Source organism: Doryrhamphus excisus, chromosome 5 (genome assembly GCF_030265055.1).
Source record: "Doryrhamphus excisus isolate RoL2022-K1 chromosome 5, RoL_Dexc_1.0, whole genome shotgun sequence".
NCBI classification, from domain to species: domain Eukaryota; kingdom Metazoa; phylum Chordata; class Actinopteri; order Syngnathiformes; family Syngnathidae; genus Doryrhamphus; species Doryrhamphus excisus.
The window spans coordinates 18,631,505-18,648,451 of NC_080470.1; the positions used below are offsets into that span (position 1 = coordinate 18,631,505).

Below are 16,947 nucleotides of genomic sequence, written 5' to 3' on the forward strand. Positions count from 1 at the left end.
AAATGTTTAACTTCAAATCTGTTGTTTATTCAGTCTCAACAACAATAAGCGTACATTTGTTCTGCATTATTATGCATACACATTGCAGAAATAAGATAATGACAATATAAAATAAATACAAAATCATAAATACATGTGCCTTACACAATCAAAATGATTGGTTTAACATAAACATGTAAAACCATGACAAAAATACCACATTTACCTATTGAAGGCATGCATTTATATATATTACAGTCATGTAAACTAAATTTGTAATAACCTTATGGAAATTGTGCAATTTTAGTCCTGAAATCAGCGTCTTTAGAGGCACGGATGTCTTCTTAATGTGATGAAAAGTGGATGCCCCTCATGCATGTTCAGTCCACCGACTGCTTGACATTCTGGCTCCCTTCCCTGTCTTTGTCCACAGCGTCGCCGCCTGTCTCAGACGGTACTTCACAACTGCAGACGGAAACTCATACGGTACATGACTGCGGCAGCAGAGAAAAACATATACGGCAAAAAAAAAGCAGGTACTTTACCTTTGAATGTGACTTGGCGTGTTGTCTGTGATGAGGTTATTGAGCTTGTAGTAATCCAAGAAGGTCCGGGCCACATTCATGCCCAGTCTCATGTCTGAGGATAATGGAGTTAAAGTTTTTTTTCTATGCAAATACTTCTCTAATGCCTCTGGAATGACAATATTGTACAAGAAACCTGCAAATATGGATGTACAGTACAGAACAAAAGTACAAAAATATGTCCATTCAAATACATTTTACATAATTTTTTTTGGCTTAAATGACACATTTTTAAGCAGAAAATAAACAAATAAAATACAAATACAAATAAATACAAATAAAAGACAATAATTTCAAAAACTACATTGCTCTTGTAATGTTACTTTAATGTTCTGTAAGACACACAAGCACCAGACTTCCTAAATAAAAGGCATTCATTCCAAAAAATAAATTGCTTTTGTAATGTTACTTTAATGTTCTGTAAGACACACAAGCACCAGACTTCCTAAATCTTTTACATCTTTTTTTGGGCCTAAATTTCACATTTTTAAGAGAAAAAGTCATAGATATGAGATAAATAGTTGAAATTATGTCATAAAAAGTCATAACTCTGAGGTAAATAGTTGAAAATATGGGATAAAAAGTCAAAGTTATGAGAGAAAAAGTCCGAATTATGAGATGAATTGTTGAAATTATGGGATAGCAAGTCATAATTATGAGATAAATAGTTGAAAATATGGGATAAAAGTCAAAGTTATGAGAGAAAAAGTCATAATTATGAGATGAATAGTTGAAATTATGGGATAGCAAGTCATAATTATGAGATAAATAGTTGAACATATGGGATAAAAGTCAAAGTTATGAGAGAAAAAGTCATAATTATGAGATAAATACTTGAAATTATGGGATAGAAAGTCATAATTATGAGATAAATAGTTGGAATTATGTAATAAAAAGTCATAATTATGAGATAAATAGTTGAAATTATGTCATAAAAAGTCATAACTCTGAGGTAAATAGTTGAAAATTCGAGATAAAAAGTCAAAGTTATGAGAGAAAAAGTCATAATTATAAGATAAATAGTTGACATTATGGGATAGAAAGTCATAGGAAACCTTATTTATACCTTATTTTAAAAAAATATGATAAAACATGCTTATTTATACACACAATAATTATATAAAACATTAATAGTTTGCATGTAATAACTGCTCTTTAAGACACATTTAAACACTTTTTTCATCACAGCGCCATCTACTGGATGTAGTGCAATACCCCTAATGCTAAATGTGCCTTCCATAATATCAATATAGTTCTTGTTTTGATATATGAGGATCTTAGTGGACCGTTTAAATTAAAGAAATTAAAGAAGATCTCGGACTATTTATTTGTATGACGTAGATATGAGACATCCTCTTAAACAGGGGTCTCAAACACGCGGCCCGTGGCCCAAATGTGGCCTGCAGGACACTAGTTTTGAGGCCCCCGCCTTGATATGAAAGTTTAATGTTTGATATGGATGCTGTATGGTATCATGTACCCAGAAAAAATTATTACATTTGATTAATGTTCATGTTAAAGGTTAAATAACTGTTAATTGTTAGCCTCCCTATCCGTGTGGAAGTGGTAAGTTTTTGGCTATTTAAGTTTCAAGGAAATAACTTGAAGGCTACCGTTTAGGTCGCTAGCTCTCTAGTTTGCGAGTTAGCATGTGTCTCAAGACCCTGCAGTTGCGCAATATGTTGTAAATAAAAAGAGTATAAATGTGACTATAGTCGTGTTTTGTCATGTCTACAGGGCTCTAATAAGGCTTTGTTCATTTTAATAATTTTTTATAATTTTTTATAATTTTTTATAATTTTTTATAATTTTTTATAATTTTTTATAATTTTTTATAATTTTTTATAATAAGTTTTATTATTTGCCGTTTTATTATTATTTTTTTTATTTATTTATTACTGATTGATTGGTTTTCTTTATTCTTGATTTGATTTATTATCTTATTTTGTGTAGAAAAATAAAAATTAAGATATTTGAGAACAGTGGAATGTTTTATCAGAGCTTTTATTGTAGAAAATTGGAACCAAAGCGTTTTTTAAATTTTTTTGTTTTTAATAAATGCGTTTTGTTTTTTGTTTTTTGGGGGGGGGGGGGGGGGGGACCTCTTAAAGCTCCGGCGTCACTAGTACATTGTGAGATACAATTAATAACCGGGGAAGCAGCCTAAATCCAATCCTCAAGGAGCAATGTACCGCATCCGGAATTAAAGCTAACTATATACCGCTGCTATGAATCAAACATAAGCAATTACTTACATACACTGAGACCTACTTTGAATTCACATATCATTATTATTATCTGGCCCGATTGTCCCTCAATATATTAGAAAAAAAAAACAAGCCCGAGTGTTGCCAAAGAGTGTTGTTGCTCAGTCTGGGATCATTAGGCTTCTGGGCCAAGTAATGATGGCAATCAGGTTGAGATAATGAAGAAGTAGCGAAGCACGGAAACACGACCGCGTCTCCAATCAGCCGCAGTGAGGATGCGGAAAACGTACAACGATTTTTTTTCAGACAGATATGCAACAGCGGCTGGTTTATCTTGGGAATGGCTGATATGTTTGCCACGTTTCGTTGTCCGTCAAGCTTTGACGTGATGGAGCGATGCGGTGACATCGTTTGTCAAGTTCGCTGTCGTTTACCTTCGCTGGTGACATCTGTCACATCGTCCATCCATTGATGGAACCTCACTGACGTACACGTATAGATTGTTCTTCTTAAGATAGGTGGATGCTCATTTGGAATGGCCTCCATGTTCAAAGTCCACGTCCTGACATGAGTTCAATAGTCATCATTTAAAATAGCATGTGTCTGAAAATAGACGCTTTAAGATCGACTCAATGACCAATGAGAGTGACTTTGTGTGTCCGAGTGACTTATGGTAGGCTCCTATTGTGCAGTGGGCTGAAAATACATGTAATAATTATGAATAGCTGAAAATATGGGATAAAAAGTCATAACTCTGAGATAAATATATGAAAATATGGGATAAAAAGGCAAAGTTATGAGAGGAAAAAGTCATAATTATGAGATAAATACTTGAAATTATGGGATAGAAAGTCATAAACATGAGATAAATAGTTGAAAATATGTGATAAAAAGTCAAAGCTATGAGAGAAAAAGTCACAATTATGAGATAAATAGTTGAAATTATGTCATAAAAGTCATAACTCTGAGGTAAATAGTTGAAAATATGGGATAAAAAGTCCAAGTTCTGAGATAAAAAGTCATCATTATGAGATAAATACTTGAAATTATGGGATAGAAAGTCATAAACATGAGATAAATAGTTGAAAATATGGGATAGAAGTCAAAGTAATTAGAGAAAAAGTCACAATTGTGAGATAAATAGTTGAAATTATGTCATAAAAAGTCATAACTATGAGATAAATCGTTGAAAATATGGGATAAAAAGTCATAATTATGAGGAAAAAGTAATAAATGCGAGATAAATAGTTGAAATTATGTCATAAAAAATCATCACTCTGAGATAAATAGCTGAAAATATGGGATAAAAAGTCAAAGTTATGAGAGAAAAAGTCATCATTATGAGATAAATAGTTGAAATTATGTCATATAACGTCATAACTCTGAGATAAATAGTTGAAAATATGGGATAAAAAGTCAAAATTCTGAGAGAAACAGTCATAATTATGATATAAATAGTTGAAATTATGTCATAAAAAGCCATAACTCTGAGTTAAATAATTGAAAGTGTGGGATAAAAAGTCCAAGTTATGAGAAAAAAGTCATAATTATGAGATAAATAGTTGAAGATATGGGATAAAAAGTCAAAGTTATGAGAGAAAAAGTCATAATTATGAAATAAATAGTTGAAAATATGGGATAAAAAGACATAACTATGAGATAAATAGTTTAAATTATGTCATAAAAAGCCATAACTCTGAGGTAAATAGTTGAAAATATGGGATAAAAAGTCAAAGTTCTGATATAAAAAGTCATAATTATGAGATAAATAGCAGAAAATATGGGATAAAGTCAAAGTTCTGAGAGAAAAAGTCATAATCATGAGATAAATAGTTGAAATTATGTCATAAAAAGCCATAACTCTGAGGTAAATAGTTGAAAATATGGGATAAAAGTCAAAGTTCTGAGAGAAAAAGTCAGAATTATGAGATAAATTGTTGAAATTATGTCATAAAAAGTCATAACTATGATATAAATAGTTGAAAATATGGGATAAAAAGTCAAAGTTATGAGAGAACAAGTCATAATTATGAGATAAATAGTTGAAATTATGTCATAAAAAGTCATAACTCTGATATAAATAGTTGACAATATGGGATAAAAAGTGAGTTGTGAGAGAAAAAGTCATAATTATGAGATAAATAGTTAAAATTATGTCATAAAAAGTCATAATTATGAGAAAAAAGTAATACATTTGAGATGAAATTATAACTATGACTTTTTCTGTCATAACTTTGACTTTTTATCCCATATTTTCAACTATTTATCTCATAATTAGGACTTTCTATCCCATAATTTCAATTATTTATCTCATAATTATGACTTTCTATCCCATAATTTCAATTAATTATCTCATAATTATGACTTTTTCTCTCATAACTTTGTCTTTTCATCCCATATGTTCAACTATTTATCACAGAGTTATGATTTTTTGACATAATTTCAATTATTTATCTCATAATTATGACTTTTTCTCTCAGATCTCGTAATTATGATTCTCCATCCCTTTTTACTCAAACCTATGACATTTTATCTCATAATTATGACTTTTTTTAATCTCATATTTACCACTTCCTATCTCAATGTCAACTTTTTCTGTCATATGTTTGACTTTGACTGCCCGGCTGTGCGTCATCCTCCAGGAAGCAGGAAGTGGCCTTGGAGGAGGTCTGCTGCATGGCTGAAACATTGCATCTAAGCTAGGACCTTTGCCAACGATTCCTAGCATATCCTTGATCTTCATTCTGACCTCGGAAAAGTTTTGGATGCTTCCGCTGCCTCTACCACACACACACACTTTTTCCCATCAAAGCAGAACCGGGCGCCATTCCCAACTTTTTTAGCCAGGCAAGCTCTGCTGTGACAAAAATAGTTCCCGGACCCCACCGCGAGCAGATGGCCACTCAGCTTGGCTCGTCACGACTCACCGTCCATTACCGGAGGTTTCGTGATGGACGGTCAGTCAGATTCCGGAGGAAAACTTCCTCCATACTCCCGTGTGTGTGTGTGAGTCGGCAGTGGGAGGGGCTTGGACTTGGGTCAGTATGCCCTGATTGCTGTCTGGCCGGGTGCCGGGTGGGTCAGGAAATGATGATGAGCTAGCAAATGATAAACTAGCAAAAACAGTCGGCAGACTACAGCTTATAGCTTATGTGACGTCGGAAATCCGCAGGGCAGATACTTAAGCCCACACAAGTTCTGACCGTCCAAGAAAGATGGCGAGGGCGCGGAAACGAGAGAAGAACACACCACTACTAATAATAGCATGTGCAAAGATAGGTAAAACTGCACCAGGAGGTTGCCTACAGCCACAGTTTTAATGCTAATATCTTTACAGACCCTGTATGAACCACAGTAGGCATTTATTTGAGCTTTTATGTTAAATAATACAGCCAAAATATTAGAAACAGCAGTGCCGATCAAAATGGAACATTCCTCATTTACCCGTTCAATTCCAAAAATGTAGTTATACATTTTTACAATACACAATTCCGGATCCCAATTGTGCGGTGTGTGTTCAGTTCCAAAATTTAGATGTAAAAGAACCCCTTTACTGTGTTGTTTATGTTTATGTTTTTAAATTTACCATTTTATTCTCGGAAATTTATGATTTTTTTTTAAGTTTAATGTGAGATTTTGAGAATAACATCATAAATTAATGAGAAAAAAAGTTGAAAAATTGTTTTTTTTCGTATAAATGTACAACTTTTTGTCCCTCACAAATTTACCATTTATTTCTTTGAACTTTATGAGAAATTTATGAGAAAAATTTGTACATTTTAATGTGAGATTTTGAGAATAAATTGGGCATTGACAACGTTTTTTTACTTATAAAATTACCATTTTATTTGCGGGAATTTATGAGAAAAAATTTGTACATTTTAATGTGAGATTTTGAGAATAAGGTTGTGAATTGACAACTTTTTTAATAATAAATTTACCATTTTATACTCGGAAATTTGTGAGAAAAATTTTGTACATTTTAATGTGAGATTTTGAGAATAAAGTTTTGAATTGACAACTTTTTTACTCATCATAAATTTACCATTTTATTCAAGGAAATTTACAAGAAAAGATTTGTACATTTTAATGTGAGATTTTTAGAATGAAGTTTTGAATTGACAACTTTTTTAATCATAAATTTACCACTTTATTCTGGGAAATTTATGAGAAAAATTTTGTACATTTTAATGTGAGTTTTTGAAAATAACATAATAAATTAATGAGAAAAAAAGTTAAAAAAATTATTTTTTAAAGGATAAAATAAAATAAAATAAAATAAAATAAAATAAAATAAAATAAAATAAAATAAAATAAAATAAAATAAAATAAAATAAAATAAAATAAAATAAAATAAAATAAAATAAAATAAAATAAAATAAAATTAAATTAAATTAAATTAAATTAAATTAAATTAAATTAAATTAAATTAAATTAAATTAAATTAAATTAAATTAAATTAAATATCAAGTTCACGTGACTTATTGCTTTGTTTTGGGAACTTTCTTTATTAGGTCAAATAACCAAATAATTTTGTTGTATCAACAATAGAACTCAAATAATCTCAACTCACTTTTGATTTAGTCTAAATAATTATCTCAAGTAAATTCAACTCACAATTAAATTGAAATTAATTGAAATAATTTGTTAACTTGATTTGAAAATGAGTTGAGATTGCTTGAATTACGTTGTTGATACAACCAAAATATTTGACCTAAAAAAATGAAATTCCCACAACAAATCAATAAGTATGACGTGAACTTGTTTTTTTTTAAGTTGGAGAAACTTATTTGTGTGTTGAAATTACCTGAAATAATTTGCTAGATTTAATCCAAATTCTATAAGTCAAAATGTTTTAAATTTTTGTAAAATTTTTTTTTTAAGTTGAGTCAACTTTTTTACCAAATGAATCAGCTTCTTAAATGGATAGACCGCAATATCCTGAGTGCATTGAAAGATCAGTCAAAATCCTCTCAAATATGAAAAAAAAATGTCTGATATTGAATGAGCTAATGTCATATTGGCTCTTATTTGGATGCGTGTGTACCTAATATTGTGACCAGCGAGGAGGCTGTATTCAGCAGGTCAATGTCACAGCTCAAGGGCATGTGGCAGCGTGCGTGCTGATGAGCACGACGGCGTCAAGCGTCGAGGAAGTCACGACTTGTTTACCGCAGCTATTTACTGTCAGCGTGGCATTTAGCGGCTTTCGCCATCACGCCCCCCAGCGCCGGGTCCTGGCAGACAGACAGACAAGGTGACGGTCAAGCGACAAGGCCCCCCCCCCCTTCCCATACCCGCCCCCTCGTGGCATCACGGATAAAGAAGAAAAAGAACAACGCCATCCCGGTCGTACGAGATTTAACAAGGTGACAAACGAGGGGACGTTGGCGCTGTCAATGAAGGTCAATGACGGCTGCTGTCACTGCAGCGACACACAGGACACTAATTATCGATGACTAATTAAGAGGAGAAAGCTAAGCAGAAAAGGCTGTTTTTTCACCACTCTGAATAAAACAGCAAGAACAAACATAAACACTAAAACTTAACTTTAAAGATTTCTACTAAATTAAACACTTTGACATCTGTCCTATCTAGTCTTTATCCAGTCTTTCAGCATCAACTAGCTTGTATTGAATTGGAAAAACAACTGGACATTTCAAAAATAAAGACATACATCTACGAGAAAAAAAGTCGAAATTTTGTATTATAAGTTGTTACTCAAAATGTACGACTTTATTTTTGTAAGCGAATGGCTTTTTGTGAATTTTTGAAATTGTGAAATTTCATGAATTTATGAGAATAAAGTCAGAAATTAAGAAGTATATGTAGGACATTTTAATGTGAGATTTTGAGAATAAAGTTTTCAATTGACAACTTTTTTTTAATCATAAATTTACCATTTTATTTGAGGAAATTCATGAGAAAAATTTATTTTGTACATTTTAACGTGAGATTTTGAGAATAAAGTTGTGAATTGACAACTTTTTTACTCATCATTAATTTACCATTTTATTCGTGGAAATTTATGAGAAAAATTGTTGTACATTTTAATGTGAGATTTTGAGAGTAAAGTTTTCAATTGACAATTTTTTAAATCATAAATTTACCATCTTATTTGCAAAAATTTACAAGAAAAATTTTGTACATTTTAATGTGAGATTTTGAGAATAAAGTTTTGAATTGACAACTTTTTTACTCATAAATGTACAATTTTTTTTGCAAAAATTTATGAGAAAAAATTTGTACATTTTACTGTGAAATTTTGAGAATAAAGTTTTGGATTGACAACTTTTTTAATCATAAATTTACCATTTTATTTGTGGAAATTTACAAGAAAAAATTTGTACATTTTAATGTGAGATTTTGAGAATATAGTTTTCAATTGACAACTTTTTTAATAATAAATATACCATTGTATTCTCGGAAATTTATGAGAAAAATTTTGTATATTTTAATGTGAGATTTTGAGAGTAAAGTTTTGAATTGACAACTTTTTAAATCATAAATTTACCATTTTATTTGTGGAAATTCATGAGAAAATTTTATTTTGTACATTTTAATGTGAGATTTTCCGAATAAAGTTGTGAATTGACAACTTTTTTACTCATAAAATTACCATTTTATTTGTGGAGATTTATGAGAAACATTTTGTACATTTTAATGTGAGATTTTGAGAACAAAGTTTTGAATTGACAACTTTTAAAATCATACATTTACCATTTTATTTGAGGAAATTCATGAGAAAAAATTATTTTTTACATTTTAATGTGAGATTTTGAGAAGAAAGTTTTGAATTGACAACTTTTTAAAACATAAATTTACCTTTTTATTCTCGTAAATTCATGAGAAAAAAATTGTACATTTTAATGGGAGATTTTGAGAATAAAGTTTTGAAATGACAACTTTTTAAAACATAAATATACCATTTTATACTCGGAAAGTTATTAGAAAAATTTTGTACATTTTAATGTGAGATTTTCAGAATAAAGTTGTGAATCGGCAACTTTCTTAATCATAAATTTACCATTTTATTCTCTGAAATTTCAGAGAAATATTTTGTACATTTGAATGTGTGATTTTCAGAATAAAGTTGTGAATTGACAACTTTTTTACATTTTATTAACGGACATTTATGTGAAAAATTTTGAGGTTTTGAGATTTTGAGAATAAAGATAAGATAAAATATGCCTTAATTCGTCCCTCAGTGGGGAAATTTGAGAACAGAATCAGTTAAGCAGTACAAAATAAAAATAAATAAATAAATAAATTAAAAAAACTAAAAATATACAAATAAATAAAAAATAAAAAAATTTGAAAATTAAAAAACTAAAAGTAAAAAAGTTGTCAATTCACAACTTTTTTACTCATTAATTTACCATTTTATTTGCAGACATTTATGAGAAAACATTTGTACATTTTAATGTGAGATTTTGAGAATAAAGGTAAGATAAGATATGCCTTTATTTGTCCCTCAGTGGGGAAATTTGAGAACAGAATCAGTTAAGCATTACAAAATACACAAAATAAAAATAAATAGATGGATAAATGAAAATAAAAAACTCAAACATTTGAGTATATCAGAGCTTTAATATTTGGAGTTGATATTAGATATACTTTTTTAATTTTGGGCTGAAAAGAGAAATAGCTTTCTTTTTTGCATTCTCCATTTTATTTTTATTTTTATTTTTATTTTTATTTTTATTTTTATTTTTATTTTTATTTTTATTTTTATTTTTATTTTTATTTTTATTTTTATTTTTATTTTTATTTTTATTTTTATTTTTATTTTTATTTTTATTTTTATTTTTATTTTTATAAAATAAAATAAAATAAAATAAAACAAAACAAAAAAAACAAAAAAAACAAAAAAACCAAAAAAACCAAAACAAAACAAAACAAAACAAAACAAAAAATACAAACAAAACAAAACAAAACAAAACAAAACAAAACAAAACAAAACAAAACAAAACAAAACAAAACAAAACAAAACAAAACAAAACAAAACAAAACAAAACAAAACAAAACAAAACAAAACAAAACAAAACAAAACAAAACAAAACAAAATAAAATAAAATAAAATAAAATAAAATAAAATAAAATAAAATAAAAATGTGGTGAATTGACAACTTTTTTACTCATAAATTTACCATTTTATTCTAGGAAATTCATGAGAAAAATGTTGCACATTTTAATGTGATATTTTGAAAATATGAATACTTTACGAAAAAAAGTTGTAAATCAATGTAACATAACAACGCGCGGTGGCGCCCCCCGTGGCGGCCCGTGAGGAGCAGCATCCAGCCCTGGCAGCCGACATCGGCCCCGCTCTCCTGCTGTGTCGTCTCCAGTGATCACACATCATGCTGACACTTCCACCTCACTGGCTCCTCTCCTTTCACTCTGACCCCTTTTGTCTCCCTAACTTCTACTACAACGTCCTTCTTCCTCGTCATCGTGGCCAAACAACACAATTCCATACTTTTCTGCATCTTTTCCCACATCCCGACCTCGTCGAGGCAATAATACCTGTGCAATCAGCTGTGCGTGCGCGTGAGGAGCTCCTCCACTGGTGCGTGTCTGTGTGAGATGATGTGTGTGATGTGTGGAAGTGAAGCATATTTGCCTCCAAGCTATATCATTTGCATACCTGTCACAGCCCCTCCACTGGGTGTCTGGTGCAGTGATGCATAGTGACTTCCTGTGGCAGCGACGCAATTTCATGGCTTCCCACTGTTGTGTGGCGAACGTTTGAGTGTCAGCTGACAATGAGTGTGTGTGTGTATGTGTGTGTGTGTGGACCTTCACGGGAAAGACAGGACAACACCTTTAAGACCTTCCATGGAGAAGTCTGGAAATGTACTTGAAAGTTTTGGACAGATTTCACATGTCCGATTACGGAGGAGTTAAAGTTGGGTTTTGAACCCGCATCTTCCTAATCACAAACCATTCCACCATCTTGCACTTCTCAGACGCATCAAAAAACGACAAAAGCCACTAGGAATCCGTTCCTGAAAATAAAAATAAAAATAAAAATAAAAATAAAAATAAAAATAAAAATAAAAATAAAAATAAAAATAAAAATAAAAATAAAAATAAAAATAAAAATAAAAATAAAAATAAAAATAAAAATAAAAATAAAAATAAAAATAAAAATAAAAATAAAAATAAAAATAAAAATAAAAATAAAAAAAACTGCAAAAAAGAAAGCTATTTCTCTTTTCAGCCTCAAAATTAAAAAAGTACATCTAATATCAACTCCAAATATTAAAGCTCTTATATACTCAAAGTTTGAGTTTATGAGCAACTGATTGCCTCACTTTTTTGAGTTCTGCTTATTGGGGTTTACAGTGCACATGAGGGACGGGGGCAGTTTAATGTATCTTCACATAAGAGGACACACACACACACACATGCACGTGCACACAGGTGTGTTACGATTAGAGGACAAAGAGAAGGCAGACAGAATAGAGGTTGTCCCTGCTGTTTCAGAGAAGAGGATTCTCAGCTTGACTAGATGATATAATGAGCTGTTATGTTGTGGATGATGAGATGAGAGGAAAGGACAGGCTGGAGGAGAGAGGAGGACATGAGTGGAACACACACACACACACACATGCACGCATGCACACACACACACACACACTTTGAAACTGTGACAAAAGTCTTTAACAGTGGAAAGTGTTAAGAGGCCACTTCTGGAGACGGACGGTGAAGGCATGAGTGGAGCAGGCTATTATTTATTAGCCACTTATTAGCTTGTCCATAGATTATTGTGCACGTGTGTGGCAGGTGAGAAAGGTGTGTGTGTGTGCGTGTGTGTGTGTGTAGGTGAGGGCTCGGGTGCTAAAGGTCTCTGTTGATGATTTGCACGCTCCATCGAGCAGACCGCCAGGGCGTAAAAAGCGACATGGTTGGTTCCTTCAACCTGCCTGACCCCAATCTCCAGACCGCCCCGCACCACGCGGGACCCCGCCTTGCCGTGACCCTCCCCTTTCCATAAATGAACTCACACACTTGAGCGGGAAACAAAAAAAAAGATCAGGCGAGTCCACCCACCCGGGGCTGACTTCTATGCTGCCCGTTTGACCTTCAGAAGAAATACAGAACACGCTTGCGGCGCCAAAGGCACCAGCATGAAATGGTGATGATAACCATAGAACCACAAATGAATGAATGAGTTACGGAATACAAACATATATCATATTATTAACATCTATGACCTCATCAATATCATTATTTATTAATATATATACATATATATATATATATATGCCCTTGGAATAAACTAATAATAATTATTATGATTATGATGCTGCTGAGAATTAATAGCTAATTATTAATAAAATATTAATAAATATTAAAACAATTAAATTAAAACTCTAAATCACAATACTAAATAAGCTCTAAATAATAATAATAATTATTATTACAGTATTATTTTACTATAGCTAACAATTTATATGATATAAATGTATATTATATAAATAAATAAATATATATTAAATAATAATAATATAATTAAAATAATAATTATAATTCAAATAAATATAATATTAGGTAACTGGAAATCTGTCCTCAGAATTAATTAGTAATGGTGCTAATTTTATGATTCTGATCATTATTAATAGCTTATCATCACTACTAATATTTATTAATAATTATTTAATAATCTTAAAAAATACATATATCTATATAAAATACATATTGTGTATTAATAACCGGTGGGTGTAATTAATAATATATACGTATAAAATATACAATTAATAGTATTACTAATTGCTGTTGTTGTTGTTATTGTTGTTATGAATTATATTAAAATAAATACATAAATAAATATATTAGATATTAAATAATAATAATAATACAATAAAAAAAATAATAATAATAATTAAAATAAATCATATATTAGTTAACTGGAAATCTATCCCCAGAATTAATTAGGAATGGTGCTAATTTTATGATTCTGGTACTTATTAATAGCTTATTATCACTACTAATATTTATTAATAATCATTTAATAATCTTAAAAAAAAAATTAAAAAAAAAAAAAATATATATATATATATATAAATAAAATACATATTGTGTATTAATAACCGGTGGGTGTAATTAATAATATATAGTTATAAAATATACAATTAATATTACTGCCACTAATTGTTGTTGTTATGAATGATATTAAAATAAATACATAAAAATATATTATATATTAAATAATAATAATAATAAAATTAAAATAATAATAATAATTAAAATAAATAATATATTAGCTAACTGGAAATCTGTCCTCAGAATTATTTAGTAATGACGCCAATTTTATGATTCTGGTAATTATTAATAGCTTATTATAACTACTAATATTTATTAGTAATTATTTAACAATCTTAAAAAAAAATATATATATATATATATATATATCTATATAAAATACATATTGTGTATAAATAACCGGTGGGTGTAATTAATAATATATAGTTATAAAATATACAATTAATATTACTGCCACTAATTGTTGTTGTTATGAACGATATTAAAATAAATACATAAAAATATATTATATATTAAATAATAATAATAATAAAATTAAAATAATAATAATTAAAATAAATAATATATTCTCATCACTACTAATATTTCTTAATAATTATTTAATAATCTTTAATATATATATATATATATAATATATAACTACTATATATTAACTACTAATATTTCTTAATAATTATTTAATAATCTTTAAAAAAATATACACACACACACACATATATATATATATATATTGTGTGTGTGTGTGTATATATATATATATATATTGTGTATATATATATATAAATCTGTCCTCAGAATTAATTAGTAATGACGCAAATTTTATGATTCTGGTCATTATTAATAGCTTATCATCACTACTAATATTTCTTAATAATTATTTAATAATCTTTAAAAATATATATACATATATATATATATTTATTTATTTATTATATTTATTAATAATTATTTAATAATCTTTAAAAATATATACATATATATATATATATTAAAGATTATTACATAATAATTATTGTATATATATATATAGTGTATTAATATAGTATATTAATATAGTGTATTAATAACCGGTGGGTGTAATTAATAAGTTATAAAATATACAATTAATAGTACTACTAATTGTTGTTGTTATGAATGATATTAAAATAAATACATAAAAACTATATAAAATAAAAATAAAATGACTTAATTCCAAATCTGTCCTGGGAATGGATGACCTGTGTATGAGAGAGAGGGGGTGAGGAGGCGTGGGGGGGGGGGCATCACACACAAGTGTAAATATAAAGTAAGGCAATGCAAAGCAATGCAAATGCCAAGCATTATTGTAAAATGAATATTGTCAGTTATTATCTTCCAAAGGCAACCTCCAAAGCCGGCCCCCCCCCCCCTTTCTAAAGCAGAAATGTCCGTTCCCCCCACTAGAGAGCAGTAGGGCTACATCCATCCCCCCGTCGCCCTCCACTTGGGAAGGACCGCTTTCCATCACGAGTATACGCTTCTTATCACGCCTCTAAAACTGCCTCTTCTCACACGCTCGCCAAAATCCCACCGCCATCGGGAGCACTCCAGTTTGGAGAAGGTCACCTGAAGGAAAAACTTCCTCCTTAAAAAAAAAAACGGCGGTGGCAGCTGACAGGAATCTAGTTTGGCTCCTTGTTCTATTGTTGAGCGAAATCAAACCTTCACAAAGGCCGCTTTTCTTCTATCTGCTTTGTAAATGAAATCAATAGACGCCGTTATCGTTATCTCCATTTTACCTGTCACGACAACACAAGACAAAAGAGCGACGCTGCGTTTACGGTGAACGCACATGACCTGTGTTGTCATTCGGGTGAAACATCAACACCTTTGTTGCTTTCCATACCGTGAAGGATACACGTCTCCTCGGTGTACGCCACGGGAGAGGCGTTGCCGGAGGTCATGTAGCTGTAGAAGGACACCTCCAGGGTGTAGCAGTAGGACGTGTCGTCGAGGAGACCGCCCAGGAAACGCCTGCCGGTGCCGGCCTTCACCACGTCACGGTTGAAGGAAGTGTTGGACTGAAATAAAACAAGAGTGTTTGTAAAGAAATCTGTATATCATAACATTCCAAATGTTCTACTTGTTATTGTTTACTAGAATGCTATTTTCATGGCACTATACCTTATGCAATACATGCACACGATGTATAAGAAAACTACAACCAGCCATCTTGAATCATAATAAATTCAAAACATGGACTGAAATAAGACAAGAGAGCGTTTGTAAGGTGGTGCGTTCAAGACCAAAACATTTCCTCCTGTTGAAGTTTTCCTCTCATTTCAGATCAACATTTGCTATAAAAGTGACTGTAGTAATTATGAACTCATCCAATCCAAGCCGTTTTTCAAAATACAACCACTTTAGTACCCGATTTAGACAATTTGGATTCCAATTGTTCTTCTTGTTATTGTTTACTAGAATGCTATTTTCATGGCAATTTACCTTATGCAATACATGCACACGATGTAAAAGAAAAATATAACAAGCCATCTTGAATTATAATAAATTCAAAACATGGACTGAAATAAGACAAGAGAGCGTTTGTAAGGTGGTGCGTTCAAGACCAAAACATTTCCTCCTGTTGAAGTTTTCCTCTCATTTCGGATCAACACTTGCAATAAAAGTGACTGTAGTAATTATGAACTCATCCAATCCAAGCCGTTTTTCAAAATACAACCACTTTAGTACCCGATTTAGACAATTTGGATTCCAATTGTTCTTCTTGTTATTGTTTACTAGAATGCTATTTTCATGGCACTATACCTTATGCAATACATGCACACGATGTATAAGAAAAATATAACATGCCATCTTGAATCATAATAAATTCAAAACATGGACTGAAATAAGACAAGAGAGCATTTGTAAGGTGGTGCGTTCAAGACCAAAACATTTTCTCCTTTTGATTTTTTCCTCTCATTTCAGATCAACATTTGCTATAAAAGTGACTGTAGTAATTATGAACTCATCCAGTCCAAGCCGTTTTTCAAAATACAACCACTTTAGTACCCGATTTAGACGATTTGGATTCCAAATGTTCTACTTGTTATTGTTTACTAGAATGCTATTTTCATGGCACTATACCTTATGCAATACATGCACAC

At 30.5% G+C, this 16,947-nt stretch overlaps 1 protein-coding gene across 1 annotated transcript in view; it reads right to left on the reverse strand.

Moving 5' to 3' along the window:
* Window positions 1–5: 5 nt before the first annotated feature.
* Window positions 6–16,947, reverse strand: part of agbl4 (AGBL carboxypeptidase 4) — a 392,166-nt gene continuing 375,224 nt past the window's right edge. Inside the window, exons 11-13 of the mRNA XM_058073430.1 lie at window positions 15,699–15,861; window positions 525–618; window positions 6–444 (exon numbers count right to left, since the gene is read on the reverse strand). Coding sequence (XP_057929413.1) covers window positions 360–444; window positions 525–618; window positions 15,699–15,861 — 342 coding nt within the window. The 3' untranslated portion in view covers window positions 6–359. The remainder of the gene's footprint in view (window positions 445–524; window positions 619–15,698; window positions 15,862–16,947) is intronic.